Raw genomic sequence first — 16572 nt, 5'->3', positions numbered from 1 at the left:
CACAAACGCACACTACAGAAGAATCAATACTAAAACATTCCTGTGCTCAAATATGTTTATACTCAAATATGGATATTTCTGATAGGCTGCGTTTACACAGGCAGCCCAATTCTGATCTTTTTATCGCTAATTGGTCTTTTGAGGAATCAGCTCTGAAAAAGAGCTGATGTAAAAAGATATGTGATTGGTCAAAAGACCAATTAGTGGAAAAAAGATCAGAATTGGGCTGCCTGTGTAAACGTAGCCATAGTAGCATAAGTCACTACTGATACTTCTGAAGTCACATCAATAAGGAAACAAGAGACAGAGGCACTGAAGACATGTCGGAAAGTAATATAATTACTGAGGGTTAGTTCGTTGTATGTGGTTAGGCGAGAATAGTAGTATACAGGTTGCTCTAGGCACAATTATTTTTGTGGAAAATGTGTTAGATTTGTCCTATGTAAATGTCCATTCCACCTGCAGCCTTTAAGATTTTTTTTTAAGCAAAGGGCTATATTTTTTAATCAACGTATTAAGAATAATCTTTCCTCATTCACTCAACATGTGAGTTGATTTAAACAAAGGGGAGGGTTTTGGTTGAGTTGATCAATTCTTTAGACTATTTATAATAAATTACTGATGGAAATGTTAAATGACTCGATTCCCACCATAGATATGTACAATGCAAACACTAGTTGTAACAATTCCCTTGCCGTCATTCCAATGGATATAATGAACAATACCGATTTCATGTTTTCAAATAAGAATTCAGGTTATCATAATGTAAACAGACTTTATAAGGCAACAGAAGTTTGCTCTTTATTTAGAATATTGCCCACGTTCTCTACCAATCCCACTCTCCCTCAAATATGTACACATGATTCATTGGGCCTTCAAACTGTCTGTCACTCTTCTTCAACCAATAGTCTCCTCCCATGGCCTCTCCTTACCACCGGTTGCCGGGGCCGCTTGTTTTGCTTTGGCTGACTTGGTTGCTGATGTTGTTGCTGGAATGGATGGTGTTGACTGTTGTAGAGGGATGTGGGTGAAGGTCTGCCTCAGTGGACCTGGTTGGAGAGGACAGTACAAAGAGAGAGAGAAAGGCATGAGGTGAAAGAAAGGAAAACCATAAACCCACTACAATATTCACAGATAAAAATTAATCACTGAGGTACCTGTTAAAATGCAGGTTAGCGTTTTAACGTCATGAATCTTGTTCTGGAGGCAGCTTTGCAGAGTGGCCACTAGCTGGCACAGCCACAAAGTCAGAAAATCTGATTTTAAACCTAACCATAACCACACTGCTAACCCTAACCATAACCTTAAATTAAGACCAAAAAGCTCATTTTTGTTTTCATAAATGTTTACAATATAGTCCATGTTGACTTTGCTGCTGGCCTATGGGGAAATCGCTCAGTTCTGCCTCCAGGACAAGACTCATGACAATAAACGTCAACCTGCTGTGAAAACATTCCATTTAGGAGCAAAATAAAATAGAGTAAATGTAGAAAATGGCGCTGATCTGAAGAAGGGGTGGCGGTAAAAAGGCACCTTTAGGAGCGATGTCCAGGTGGTTCTTCATCCTCCTCTCCCTCTCCTCCAACTGCTGGGCCAGTTGAGCGTTCTTCCAGCCTATAGGAGAGACAGACAACCATGTTTTAATTGGGAGCAAGAGGAGAATGTATGTCCGAGAGTGAGTGAAAAGGAAAGAAAGAGAGAAAGACAAATACACAGAGCAAATCCAACCCAGAAAGAGAGGAGACTATTTTCACAGGTGACTCCATGACACATCCCCACCCCTTCACATCAGTTCCACTACACCCACCCTTCTTGATGGTATCGATGAAGCCTTCGTTCTGGGGCTGGCCGGAGACCGGGTGTTCGATCCTCTCTGGGATCCTCAGCTTCTGTCTGACCAGTGGGTGTTTGAGCAGGGCCACCTGGGCCAGGGAGAAGCAGTTGGATGTCATCCAGTACGTAAACACCGCCTGGGAGAGAGAGAAATGTGAGATTTCCAGACTAGCTCCTTGATGCTCAGACAAAGACACTCTTTTAGCAGTATGACCCTGCTGTTTTTGTTGTTGTTTAAAAATATACACTACCGGTCAAAAGTTTTAGAACACCTACTCATTCAAGGGTTTTTCTTTATTTTTTACTATTTTCTACATTGTAGAATAATAGTGAAGACATCAAAACTTTGAAATAACACATATGGAATCATGTAGTAACCAAAAAAGTGTTAAACAAATCAAAACATATTTTATATTTGAGGTTCTTCAAATAGCCACCCTTTGCCTTGACAGCTTTGCGCACTCTTGGCATTCTCTCAACCAGCTTCATGAGGTAGTCACCTGGAATGCATTTCAATTAACAGGTGTGCCTTCTTAAAAGTTAATTTGTGGAATTTCTTTCCTTCTTAATGCATTTGAGGCAATCAGTTGCGTTGCGACAAGGTAGGGGGGGTATACAGAAGATATCCCTATTTGGTAAAAGACCAAGTCCATATTATGGCAAGAACAGCTCAAATAAGCAAAGAGAAACGACAGTCCATCATTAATTTAAGACATGAAGGTCAGTCAATACGGAACATTTCAAGAACTTTGAAAAGTTTCTGCAAGTGCAGTCGCAAAAACCATCAAGCGCTATGATGAAACTGGCTTTCATGAGGACCACCACAGGAATGGAAGGCCCAGAGTTACCTCTGCTGCAGAGGATAAGTTCATTAGAGTTACCAGCCTCAGAAATTGCAGCCCAAATAAATGCTTCACAGAGTTCAAGTAACAGACATCTCAACATCAACTGTTCAGAGGGGACTGTGTGAGTCAGGCCTTCATGGTTGAATTGCTGCAAAGAAACCACTACTAAAAGGACACCAATAAGAAGAAGAGACTTGCTTGGGCCAAGAAACACGAGCAATGGACATTAGACCGGTGGAAATTTGTCCTTTGGTCTGGAGTCCAAATGTGCAATTTTTGGTTCCAACCACTGTGTCTTTGTGAGATGTGGTGTGGGTGAACGGATAAATTCAGCATGTGTATTTCCCACCGTAAAGCATGGAGGAGGTGGTGTAATGGTGTGGTGGTGCTTTGCTGGTGACACTGTCTGTGATTTATTTAGAATTCAATTCCCTGTCTTCTTGGTAAGCAACTCCACAGTGTAGATTTGGCCTTGTGTTTTAGGTTATTGTCCTGCTGAAAGGTGAATTCATCTCCCAGTGTCTGGTGGAAAGCAGATACCCAGGTTTTCCGTCTAAGCTTAGCTTAGCCTTGCCAGTGCTTAGCTCCATTCCGTTTCTTTCTTTCATTTTTTTTTTTTTTTTGGTGAAAAACTCCCCAGTCCTTAACGATTACAAGCATACCTATAACATGGTGTAGCCAACACTATGCTTGAAAATATGGAGAGTGGTACTCAGTAATGTGTTGTATTGGATTTGCCCCACACATAACACTTTGTATTCAGCACAAAAAGTTAATTGCTTTGCCACATTTTTTTGCAGTATTACTATAGTGCCTTGTTGCAAACAGGAGGCAGGTTTTGGAATATTTTTATTCTGTATAGGCGTCCTTCTTTTTACTCTGTCAATTAGGTTAGTATTGTAGAGTAACTACAATGTTGTTGATCCATCCTCAGTTTTCGCCCATCACAGCTACTAAACTCTCACTGTTTTAAAGTCACAATTGGCCTCATGGTGAAATCCCTGAGCGGTTTCCTTCCTCTCCGGCAACTGAGTTAGGAAGTACACCTTTATCTTTGTAGTGACTGAGTGTATTGATACACCATCCAAAGTGTAATTAATAACTTTACCATGCTCAAAGGGATATTCAATGTCTGCTTTTTTTTGTGTGCCATTTACCAATATGTGCCCTTCTTTGAGAAGCATTGGAAAACCTCCCTGGTCTTTGTGGTTGAATCTGTGTTTGAAATTCACTGCTGGACTAAGGGACCTTACAGATAATTGTATGTGTGGGGTACAGAGACTAGGTAGTCATTCAAAAAATCATGTTAAACACTATAATTTCACACAGTGAGTCCATGCAACTTATTATCTGACTTAAGCACATTTTTCCTCCTGAACTTATTTGGGCTTGTCATAACATTTTACATTTACACATTTACATTTACACTTATATAACAAAGGGGTTGAATACAAAGGGGTTGAATACTTATTGACTCAAGACATTTCATCTTTTCATTTTTTATTCATTTAGAACAATTAAAAAAAAAAAAAATATTCCACTGCCGCTGTCTGTCTCTCACACCAATCTCTTATCTTTTATACAACGGGTGGGTCTAATCCTGAATGCTGATTGGTTAAAACTGCATTCCAGCTGGAGTCTATTTCACAAGTTACCACCGGCTAAATCTATGACGTTGAAATGCCTATTTACTCAGTTCCATCTGACTGCGCAATCCACTGTCTCATCAACCCTGCCAGCAAATGTATAAACTTGATCTCCACTATAAAAAGCATCTAGATATTATCTCCCATTTCTTTTAGACTAGCATTTGGTTTTCAACAGCAGAGATTTGTATAAACCTTGCTGTCTGTCTCTCCGACCTTTTCAATATTGAATTGCGATCTCCACCGTCCCATATAAAAGTGAATGTGTCCGAACAAGACAGACAGCAAATTGAGCTGGTTGTCATAGCAACATACAAACCTTTTTTTCAGTTGACTGGCTAAATCGATACTTTGTTGCGAAAACTAAAATGAAGGCACTGTAGGTGACCAGCCAGGAGGGTTACCGCTAGACCACGGGCTCTGCATGACCCTGCTGTTTTTATCACCACGAGACTAACCTTGTTAAATAAAGGTTGAATAACAAGGAAATTAACAAAGTAGCCCAATACTACTGAAAGCATTGTCAACCACACTACCTGTTGTTATTCTTTGAGAGAAACAGGTTAGCAGACTGGCTCCATAATGCCAAGCCAGACAGAGATACACTTGTGACACTGAAGCTTTTTATCTCAACACGACTAACCTGGAAAAATATTAAAGATTGAATCACAACGAAATGAACAGAAGTATCCCAGGGCTACTGCATACTATTTATGATACTGCCACAGGGGGGCGCAAGAGATAAACAGAGAGAAACAAAGAGAGCGACTGACCGTGGGGAAGTTGATGGTGAGGGGGAGGATGACGAAGGGCATGATTCTGAACACAGTCTTCATGGCTTTCAGGTTAGGGTTATCCACACCAGACTCTGCCCCCAACTGAGAAGACAGGGAGACAGACAGGTGGTTGTTATTCAGGCTCAATACTGTTAATACTATGCAAATATTATTCATAATCTTGCATTCAAATATTTCAATAAAACATTTATAAAAGAAAAGTTATAATATTCTGTTTGATAAAACATTAAATATATATATATAAAAAAAAAGCTAATCAAGGTCAGCACAGCTGAATAATATTTCCCCAGACATGTCCGCCCAATGCGCAATAGCCTGGGGACAGGGTTATGACTTGACTAAACTTACCTCCAGGATGGCGAACATGGTTCCGGTCACAGCGATGGGGAGGATGTAGAAGGGGTCTGCTGCTGTGAGGTCGAAGAACCACAAGCACCCTCCTGTCTGCATACTGGGGACAGGGAGGTAGGACATCTTTCTGAGAGCAATGAAGAACGAGATGAAGACTGGAGTCTGGAAAAAGAGAGAGGGAGAGAGGTGGGATTAGTCTTGGGTCCTAAATACTAGGTCCCATTAATATCTTCTTTCTCCTTGTTCAATACTTCCCATAAATCGTAAAGCATTGGATTTTGTGGAGGCATGGGCTATAGTGGGAGTTTCCATCATTACTTATATATCAGTTATTTTCTTTCAAATCAGTGAAGGGAGAGGGGGGGGGGGGGGGGGAGAGACGTAGCTGTAACTGACCTGCACCAGAGGGACCAGGAAGCCACGAAGAGGGTTGACGTCATGCTTCTTCTGGAACATGGTCAGGTCAGAGTACGCCTTAGCAACTAGGAGAAACACAGAAATATTACCTCACATGAGAAACTGAGGGAGACATCACACACTAAAATCAAAACTAAAAACATAATTTCAAACCTTGCTTACATTTGAATACGATCATATATATCTCTATATTATGCATGAGAATACTTTGGAACAGATGTCCAAAATAAAAATCACTTGGAGCTGATTTGTTGGGATTTTTGTTATTTTATGTAAAAAAAAAAATATATATAATTTTTGTAAGGGCCGCTTTCCTGGACAGAGATCAAGCCTAGTCATTGAGTTAAAAGCAATGGAGATTCTCCATTGAAAATGGTTTTTAGTATAAGGCTTCATCTCTATCTGGGAAATAACGAAATGAGAAGAGTAGAGCAGCAAAAGAAGGGAGCAGTTCCAATGAGAGATGAAAGAGGGATAAATACAGAGGGAGGATACAGATGTCATTAAACAGAAATGAGTTGAGGAGGAGAGAGAGAGAAGACTAACAGTCAAACTTGTTTCCGCTCTGTTTGGCCTCGTTCATCTTGTTGGTGAGTTTGGTCATCTCTGGTATAACGTTGTTCAGCTTGGCTGCCTCCCTCTGACCCTTCACGATGACCGGGAACACCATGATGCGGGCCAGCACCGTGCCTGTGGGTGTGGGTGTGTAAGAGAAAAACAGAAATGGACAAAATAAAAAAATAAGGAAAGTCAGCAATACATCAAGATAAATACCAAAAGCCTCTTACAACCAAGTATCTCCTTGTGAATATTGGACTCAAGTCTGATGATTTGAAGCTAGACAGGCTGAGGCAACCCACACAGAGTTCTGATGAGGAGGGTCTCACCCATAGAGATCCTATTCAATTACATTCATTCCTAATTCTATGGTCTGTGACTCACTACGCGCTAACAGAACAGGGCTGCGGGCAGCTGAGCGGAAATGGAGGAAAACCAAACCTCCGGAGGACCTATTATCCTTCCACTCCCTCCTCTCGCTCTACCTTATTTTCCTCTGTATCGGCTGCTAAAGATGCTTTCTATCACTCTAAATTTCAAGCTTCTGCCTCTAACCCTGGGAAACTCTTCTCCACTTTCTCCTCCCTCCTTCATCCTCCACCTCCTCCCCTTCCCTGCGAATGACTGTCAACCACCTTGAAAAAAAGGACAAAGACATCAGTTACTCATTCACTCAGCCTACTGAGCCCACCGGTCCCACTCACACAGAACTACCTTACGCCTTGACCTCTTTCTCCAGATGAAATTCTGAGACTAGTGATGTCCGGCCGCCCAACAACCTGCCCACTTGACCCCATCCCATCCTCCAGACCATTTCTGGAGATGTTTTCCCATTCCTCACTTCCCTCATCCCTGACCACTGGCTGCATCCCCTCTGACTTCAAGATGGCCAGAGTTGCCCCCCTCCTCAAGAAACCAACACTCGACCCCTCTGACATCAAAAACTAAAGACCGGTATCCTTTCTTTCTTTTCTTTCCAACACACTTGAGCGTGCTGTCCCTGACCAACTCTCTGGTTATCTCTCAGAACAATTCTTCTTGACCCTAACCAGTCAGGCTTCAAGACGGCTCACTCAACGGAGACTGGTAGCCTAGTGGTTAAGAGCGTTGGGCCAGTAACCAAAAGGTTGCTGGTTCAAATCCCGAGCTGGCAAAGTGGAAAAATATTTTCTCTTTACACCAAGTCAATCGGCTCTTGCATATCCTCACATGGGCTCTTCTATCATTGCTATGTGGATGACACTCAACTACTTTTCTCCTTCCCCTCTTCTGACACCCAGGTGGTGACATCTTTGCGTGCCTTGCAAATATCTCAGCTTGGACGTCGGTCCTGGACAACACCCTGTCGTTCTCTGTAAACATCAAAGCAGTGACTCGCTCCTGCAGGTTCATGCTCTACAACATCGGTAGAGTACAACCTTTCCACACACAGGAAGCAGCACAGGTTCTAATCCAGGCACTTGTCATCTCCCAGCTAGACTACTGCAACTCGGTTGGCTGGGCTCCCCGCTTGTGCCATCAAACCCCAGCAACCTATCCAGAATACTGCAGCCTGACTGGTGTTCAACCTTCCGAAGTTCTCGCATGTCATCCCGCTCCACTAGCTTCCAGTCAAAGCTCGCATCATCTTCAAGACCCTGGTGCTTGTCTACGGAGCAGCAAGGGGAACTGCCCTTCCCTACCTTCAGGCTATGCTCAAACCCTACATCCCAACCCGAGCACTCCGTTCCACCACCTGTGGTCTCTTGGCCCTTCCACCCCTATGGGAGGGCAGCTCCCGCTCAGCCCAGTCAAAGTTCTTCTCTGTCCTGGCACCCCAATGGTGGAAAAAGCTTATCCCTAAAGTCAGCACAGCGGAGTCCCTGCACATCTTCCGAAAACGTCTGAAACCCTACCTCTTTGAAGAGTACATTTAATAACTCACGGCGCCCCCGGCAACCCACCCAAAAAAGACACTTGTCTTTTCATACTAGCACTGACTTTGCTGATAAATACTTTGTTGATACGATTGTGATGTGTTGTTGTCTCACATAGCTATCTTAACATGAATGCACTGATTGTAAGTAGCTCTGGATAAGAGCATCTGCTAGATTACTAAAATGTAAATGTCATGTAAATGTCTCACCTACAACAATAGCTCCCCACCACGGCATCCCCATGTCCACATGCATGAACTCGAGTAGGTTCTGGACCAGGCCCACGGGGGTGGCGCTCCCCAGGCCCAGCTCTGATAGGCTCAGCTCTACTCCCACCCCCTGCAGAACATCCATTACAGTTGGTGCAGCCTCAAATACCTGCTCAGTGATTGGCTGTAGGTTTATAGAGGCGGGATCCATGACTATGGTGCTGGGGATGGATGCTTCCAGCACTGGAGATGCCGTGGGAAGGGTTTCACTTGAGATCTGAAAATATAACATAGCATGCCAGCTTTTATTTTATATTGTGCCAATCAAAATACCTCTTTTACAAACCAGGTGGAAGGATTTCTAAAGGAACAGGACAAACTATTATACAACAGGAAGTGTCTTGGATTTTGACCACATGTGTCAAGGTGTAACAACCAGAGCATGGTGTAATGTTTTAAAACAATTGTGAGAGGATCAGACTAGTTACTGTATTTCGCATTGACACCGACTCACCTGTGAGCTGTTGTGCCTGACGGCCACGGAACTGACCAATAAGAACCTCCCATTGTGACGTCGACCGAGCCCAGCTCTAGTCGATGGACTCCTACATTCTACTACTGTGTGAAGATGGGACGTCTGTAGAAACCTCTGTTTAGAAGAGGGACACAATAACAAGCTAAAATCAGATGAAGAAGCACTACTACTTTCTGGTCCACTTTACTTTGTGGCTTATTGTAGGATAGGATGACTTAGACAATGCAGCAGTAATTGCAACATATGATTATGCACATGCAAAAGTCTATTTCTAGCCAAGTTAGCTGTATTGTGGTTTGGTTTGAATGGTCAGAGCGAATGACCACCATAATTGTATCACAAATCAAGAAATATATTGACTTTGGGGCAGATGGAGGCGCACACCAAGTTATTGCTTCCTTGTCATGATCATGTTTAGGCCAAGGTTTTCTATCAAAGATCTAACTACATGCCACACATAGGATATAATATTGTAGCTACGTATGTACAGTGGGGAAAAAAAGTATTTAGTCAGCCACCAATTGTGCAAGTTCTCCCACTTAAAAAGATGAGAGAGGCCTGTAATTTTCATCATAGGTACACGTCAACTATGACAGACAAATTTAGATTTTTTTTCTCTCCAGAAAATCACATTGTAGGATTTTTTATGAATTTATTTGCAAATTATGGTGGAAAATAAGTATTTGGTCACCTACAAACAAGCAAGATTTCTGGATCTCACAGACCTGTAACTTCTTCTTTAAGAGGCTCCTCTGTCCTCCACTCATTACCTGTATTAATGGCACCTGTTTGAACTTGTTATCAGTATAAAAGACACCTGTCCACAACCTCAAACAGTCACACTCCAAACTCCACTATGGCCAAGACCAAAGAGCTGTCAAAGGACAACAGAAACAAAATTGTAGACCTGCACCAGGCTGGGAAGACTGAATCTGCAATAGGTAAGCAGCTTGGTTTGAAGAAATCAACTGTGGGAGCAATTATTGACATACAAGACCACTGATAAACTCCCTCGATCTGGAGCTCCACGCAAGATCTCACCCCGTGGGGTCAAAATGATCACAAGAACGGTGAGCAAAAATCCCAGAACCACACGGGGGGACCTAGTGAATAACCTGCAGAGAGCTGGGACCAAAGTAACAAAGCCTACCATCAGTAACACACTACGCCGCCAGGGACTCAAATCCTGCAGTGCCAGACGTGTCCCCCTGCTTAAGCCAGTACATGTCCAGTCCCGTCTGAAGTTTGCTAGAGTGCATTTGGATGATCCAGAAGAGGATTGGGAGAATGTAATATGGTCAGATGAAACCAAAATAGAACTTTTTGGTAAAAACTCAACTCGCGTGTTTGGAGGACAAAGAATGCTGAGTTGCATCCAAAGAACACCATACCTACTGTGAGGCATGGGGGTGGAAACATCATGCTTTGGGGCTGTTTTTCTGCAAAGGGATCAGGACGACTGATCCGTGTAAAGGAAAGAATGAATGGGGCCATGTATCGTGAGATTTTGAGTGAAAACCTCATTCCATCAGCAAGGGCATTGAAGATGAAACGTGGCTGGGTCTTTCAGCATGACAATGATCCCAAACACACCGCCCGGGCAACGAAGGAGTGGCTTCGTAAGAAGCATTTCAAGGTCCTGGAGTGGCCTAGCCAGTCTCCAGATCTCAACCCCATAGAAAATCTTTGGAGGGAGTTGAAAGTCCGTGTTGCCCAGCGACAGCCCCAAAACATCACTGCTCTAGAGGAGATCTGCATGGAGGAATGGGCCAAAATACCAGCAACAGTGTGTGAAAACCTTGTGAAGACTTACAGAAAACGTTTGACCTGTGTAATTGTCAACAAAGGGTATATAACAAAAGTATTGAGAAACTTTTGTTATTGACCAAATACTTATTTTCCACCATAATTTGCAAATAAATTCATAAAAAATCCTACAATGTGATTTTCTGGAATTTCTTTTCTCATTTTGTCTGTCATAGTTGACGTTTACCTATGATGAAAATTACAGGCCTCATCTTTTTAAGTGGGAGAACTTGCACAATTGGTGGCTGACTAAATGCTTTTTTCCCCCCACTGTATGCATACATTGTAGGTGTTATCAAGGCTGTATCATTCAAGGCTGTATCTAGTTAACATTAGCTAGCTAGTTACTGGCTGATATGGGAATGCTAACTAACTATACTGAATAAAAATATAAAATGCAACAATTTAAAAGATTTTACTGAGTTACAGTTCATATAAGGAAATCGGTCAATTGAAAAGAATTATTTTAGGCCCTAATCTATGGATTTCCAATTTTTTACATTTTAGTCATTTAGCAGACGCTCTTTACCAGAGCGACTTACAGTTAGCGAGTGCATACATTTTTCATACTGGCCCCCCGTGGGAAACAAACCCACATCCCTGGCGTTGCAAGCGCCATGCTCTACCAACTGAGCTACACGGGAGGGCAGCATGACTGGGAATACAGAAAAAAAGATTGGGGCGTTGATCAGAACACCTGTCAGTATCTTGTGTGACCACCATTTGAAGAGATACAAACAGGCACAGACATGCATACAAACACACTATACACACAGATTTTGTGGGCACACACTTAATGTGTTGTGAATATATTGTAATGTTTTTAAAATTGTATACAACTGCCTTAATTTTGCTGGACCCCTGGAAGAGTAGCTGCTGCCTTGGCAGCAGCTAATGGGGATCCATAATAAATACACTGCTCAAAAAAAATAAAGGGAACACTTAAAACAACAATGCAACTCCAAGTCAATCACACTTCTGTGAAATCAAACTGTCCACTTAGGAAGCAACACTGATTGACAATAAATGTCACATGCTGTTGTGCAAATGGAATAGACAACAGGTGGAAATTATAGGCAATTAGCAAGACACCCCCAATAAAGAAGTGGTTCTGCAGGTGGTGACCACAGACCACTTCTCAGTTCCTATGCTTCCTGGCTGATGTTTTGGTCACTTTTGAATGCTGGCGGTGCTTTCACTCTAGTGGTAGCATGAGACGGAGTCTACAACCCACACAAGTGGCTCAGGTAGTGCAGCTCATCCAGAATGGCACAACAATGCGAGCTGTGGCAAGAAGGTTTGCTGTGTCTGTCAGCGTAGTGTCCAGAGCATGGAGGCGCTACCAGGAGACAGGCCAGTACATCAGGAGACGTGGAGGAGGCCGTAGGAGGGCAACAACCCAGCCGCAGTACCGCTACCTCCGCCTTTGTGCAAGGAGGAGCAGGAGGAGCACTGCCAGAGCCCTGCAAAATGACCTCCAGCAGGCCACAAATGTGCATGGGTCTGCTCAAACGGTCAGAAACAGACTCCATGAGGGTGGTATGAGGGCCCGACGTCCACAGGTGAGGGTTGTGCTTACAGCCCAACACTGTGCAGGACGTTTGGCATTTGCCAGAGAACACCAAGATTGGCAAATTCGCCACTGGCGCCCTGTGCTCTTCACAGATGAAAGCAGGTTCACACTGAGCACGTGACAGAGTCTGGAGACGCTGTGGAGAACGTTCTGCTGCCTGCAACATCCCACAGCATGACCGGTTTGGCGGTGGGTCAGTCATGGTGTGGGGTGGCATTTCTTTGGGGGGCCGAACAGCCCTCCATGTGCTCGCCAGAGGTAGCCTGACTGCCATTAGGTACCGAGATGAGATCCTCAGACCCCTTGTGAGACCATATGCTGGTGCGGTTGGCCCTGGGTTCCTCCTAATGCAAGACAATGCTAGACCTCATGTGGCTGGAGTGTGTCAGCAGTTCCTGCAAGAGGAAGGCATTGATGCTATGGACTGGCCCGCCCGTTCCCCAGACCTGAATCCAATTGAGCACATCTGGGACATCATGTCTCGCTCCATCCACCAACGCCACGTTGCACCACAGACTGTCCAGGAGTTGGCGGATGCTTTAGTCCAGGTCTGAGAGGAGATCCCTCAGGAGACCATCCGCCACCTCATCAGGAGCATGCCCAGGCGTTGTAGGGAGGTCATACAGGCACGTGGAGGCCACACACACTACTGAGCCTCATTTTGACTTGTTTTAAGGACATTACATCAAAGTTGGATCAGCCTGTAGTGGGGTTTTCCACTTTAATTTTGAGGGTGACTCCAAATCCAGACCTCTATGGGTTGATAGATTTGATTTCCATTGATAAGTTTTGTGTGAGTTTGTTGTCAGCACATTCAACTATGTAAAGAAAAAAGTATTTAATAAGATTATTTCATTCATTCAGATCTAGGATGTGTTGTTTAAGTGTTCCCTTAATTTTTTTGAGCAGTGTACAAATGCCTCATGCAGCGCGACAGCTCCTTCACAGAGTTGATCAGGCTGTTGATTGTGGCCTGTGGAATGTTGTCCCACTCCTCTTCAATGGCTGTGCTAAGATGCTGGATATTGTCGGGAACTGGAACACGCGGTTGTACACATCGATCCAGAGCATCCCAAACATGCTCAATGGGTGACATGTCTGGTGAGTATGCAGGCCATGGAAGAACTGGGACATTTACAGCTTCCAGGAATTTTGTACAGATCCTTGCAACATGGGGCTCTGCATTATCATGCTGAAACATGAAGTGATGGCAGCAGATGAGTGGCAGGACAACAGGCCTAAGGACCTCGTCACGGTATCTGTGCATTCAAATTGCCATCGATAAAATGCAATGGTGCTCATTGTCCGTAGCTTATGCCTGCCCATGCCATAACCCCACCGCCATCATGGGGCACTCTGTTCACAACGGCGTACACGTGGTTCACAACGGCGTACACGTGCTCGCCCACACAACGGCGTACACGTGGTCTGCAGTTGTGAGGCTGGTTGGACGTACTGCCAAATTATCTAAAATGACGTCGGAGGCAGCTTATGGTAGAGAAATTAACATTCAATTATCTGGCAACAGCTCTGGTAGACATCCCTGCAGTCAGCATGCCAATTGCACGCTCCCTCAAAACTTGAGACATTTGTAGCATTGTGTTGGGTGACAAAACTGCATATTTTAGAGTGGCCTTTTATTGTCCCCAGCACAAGGTACACCTGTGTAATGACCATGCTCTTTAATCAGCTTCTTGATATGCCACCATCCATTATCTTGGCAAAGGAGAAATGCTCACTAACAGGGATGTAAAAAAAAAATCTTCACAAAATTTGAGCGAAATAAACATTTTATGCCTATGGAAAATGTATGGGTTCTTTTATTTCAGGGGATGGATGTGTAACTAACATGTCATACATAACTGTCTGAACATGACAACTTGTGTATGCAGACAGTTGGACCGGACAGTTACCAACAATGTTATAGCTATGCATACATACGTAGCTACAATATTATATCCTTTGTGTGGCATGTAGATATTTGATAGAAAAGTTTAGGCTAATTCACTTACCTGCTAACGTTAGCTCAACATTGACTCAAAGTCACAGAGCCATGCACGAAGTTGGGCGTGCTGTTTAGAATCGCTGTTAACGCTTGCTGTCAGACTAACACATGAATTCAACAGCACAAAGACATGAACAACTCAAACCTGGTTCCATCTCTCTGTAAGTGAATGGTTGCCCAGACTTTGTCTTCCAGCTTGTCTTAAAAAACATATCGTTAGAGAAACCGGGGTCACCCCACTCCTGATCGCAGCCATGTTGGAATTGTTAGTGAAACAAACGCTGGTACGGAAAGTATAAATGGACAAACCACGTTATCAAAAAATGAAAAATGAAATAGTTAGAAAATGAATGGAAACTAGCTAAATAATTGGTATATTTTATTGACACAAAATCTATGTAGGCCGATATGGATCTTACTATTAAATAATTAAAATATATTGAAACTTTCAAAGAGAAAGACAGTAAGTTAGGTATATTTGTACAAGAGGCTAATTTAGTTCGTTTTCTCTCTTCATCTGTCAAGTTTTTTAGTCAAGACTGTTTTTTATCTGTAACTTTCCTGTGTTGTAGTATGAAGATATTATGATGGAAGTCCTTTACTATTAGAAAATACACTAAACAAAAATATAAACGCAACAATTTCAAAGATTTTACCACAGAACAATAAGACAGATATTTCACCGGATGTATAAATGTGAAGCATCCACTTTGCATTTCCACTCACTACCAAATATGGTAGTGAAAGGAAGCCCAGTGGCCGGCAGTGGGAGAAGATGGAAAGAGATGGATTTTGGCCAACATTCTGCACATTTTCTCATCGATAAAATATTTTATCTCAATACAATTTTCTGTTCCCAAAAGTAGAATATGTTACGAACAGAGTGGACTACGTTTTGTAGACTTTACCCTTTACGAAAGTTTCAGAAATTGAATTTAGTTATTGCGATCAGAGTAGGCGTTCCCTAATGGAAATATGCAAATGTTTTCTAAAATGTTCCAATAGGATTTCGTTAGCTCGTTTTTGGCTCTGCCCACCTCCTTGTTTGTTGACATTTTATATTTTAGTCATTTAGCAGACGCTCTCATCCAGAGCGACTTACAATTAGTGAGTGCATACATTTTTCATACTGGCCCCTTGTTCTGCCCACTGTGACTCATTTGTTGTCATTGGAAATGACAGGCTGTGGGCTTTCTTTGGTTAGTTATAAAAAATCTTAGATTTTACTGAGTTACAGTTCAAGGAAATCAGTCAATTGAAATAAATTCATTAGGCCCTTATATATGGATTTCACATGATTGGGAATACAAATATATATATACACTACCGGTCAAAAGTTCTGGAACACCTACTCATTCAAGGGTTTTTCTTTATTTTTACAATTTTCTACATTGTAGAATAATAGTGAAGACATCAAAACCAGGCTCTGTCGCAGCCAGCCGCGACCGGGAGACTCATGGGCGGCGCACAATTGGCCCAGCGTCGTCCAGGGTAGGGGAGGGAATGGCCGGCAGGGATGTAGCTCAGTTGATAGAGCATGGCGTTTGCAACGCCAGGGTTGCGGGTTCGATTCCCACGGGGGGCAAGTATAAAAAAAATATGTATTCACTAACTGTAAGTCGCTCTGGATAAGAGCGTCTGCTAAATGACTAAAATGTAAATGATGTAAATGTATGAAATAACACATATGGTATCATGTAGTAACCAAAAAAGTGTTAAACAAATAGATTTTATATTTCAGATTCTTCAATAGCCACCCTTTGTCTTGATGACAGCTTTGCACACTCTTGGCATTCTCTCAACCAGCTTCAAGAGGTAGTCACCTGGAATGCATTGCAATTAACAGGTGTGCCTTCTTAAAAGTTAATTTGTGGAATTTCTTTCCTTCTTAATACGTTTGAGCCAATCAGTTATGTTGTAACAAGGAAGAGGTGGTAAACAGAAGATAGCCTTTTTTGGTAAAATACCAAGTCCAAATTATGACAAGAACATCTCAAATAAGCAAAGAGAAACGACAGTCCATCATTACTTTAAGACATGAAGGTCAGTCAATCTGGAACATTTCAAGAACTTTGAAAGTT

General features: G+C 42.8%; 1 protein-coding gene across 1 annotated transcript; it reads right to left on the bottom strand.

The window, feature by feature from the left end:
- Window positions 1–317: 317 nt before the first annotated feature.
- Window positions 318–14756, bottom strand: LOC311112862 (mitochondrial inner membrane protein OXA1L-like). Its single transcript, XM_084156000.1, has 10 exons — window positions 14637–14756; window positions 9087–9221; window positions 8573–8849; window positions 6436–6579; window positions 5869–5954; window positions 5470–5634; window positions 5098–5202; window positions 1808–1970; window positions 1534–1614; window positions 318–1049 (listed from the first exon to the last, which is right to left on the bottom strand). The coding sequence occupies exons 1-10, from the start codon at window positions 14745–14747 to the stop codon at window positions 898–900; spliced, it is 1419 nt and encodes a 472-aa protein (XP_084012126.1). The 5' UTR covers window positions 14748–14756; the 3' UTR covers window positions 318–897.
- Window positions 14757–16572: the final 1816 nt, after the last annotated feature.

This window comes from Coregonus lavaretus (genome assembly GCF_964263955.1).
Source record: "Coregonus lavaretus genome assembly, chromosome: 39".
Classification (NCBI taxonomy): Eukaryota; Metazoa; Chordata; class Actinopteri; order Salmoniformes; family Salmonidae; genus Coregonus; species Coregonus lavaretus.
Note: the sequence above shows the minus strand (reverse complement) of the source record. Positions and strands in the feature narration are given on the sequence as shown.

Bases quoted from the DNA above. Each gene is read 5' to 3' on its own strand.
- LOC311112862 (XM_084156000.1), bottom strand. From the start codon at position 14,747: ATGGCTGCGATCAGGAGTGGGGTGACCCCGGTTTCTCTAACGATATGT. The intron at 5,635-5,868 runs GTCAGTTACAGC...CTCTTTTTCCAG, and splicing joins TCCTGGTCCCTCTGGTGCAG to ACTCCAGTCTTCATCTCGTT. The intron at 1,615-1,807 runs GTGGGTGTAGTG...TCTCTCCTATAG, and splicing joins CATCGATACCATCAAGAAGG to GCTGGAAGAACGCTCAACTG.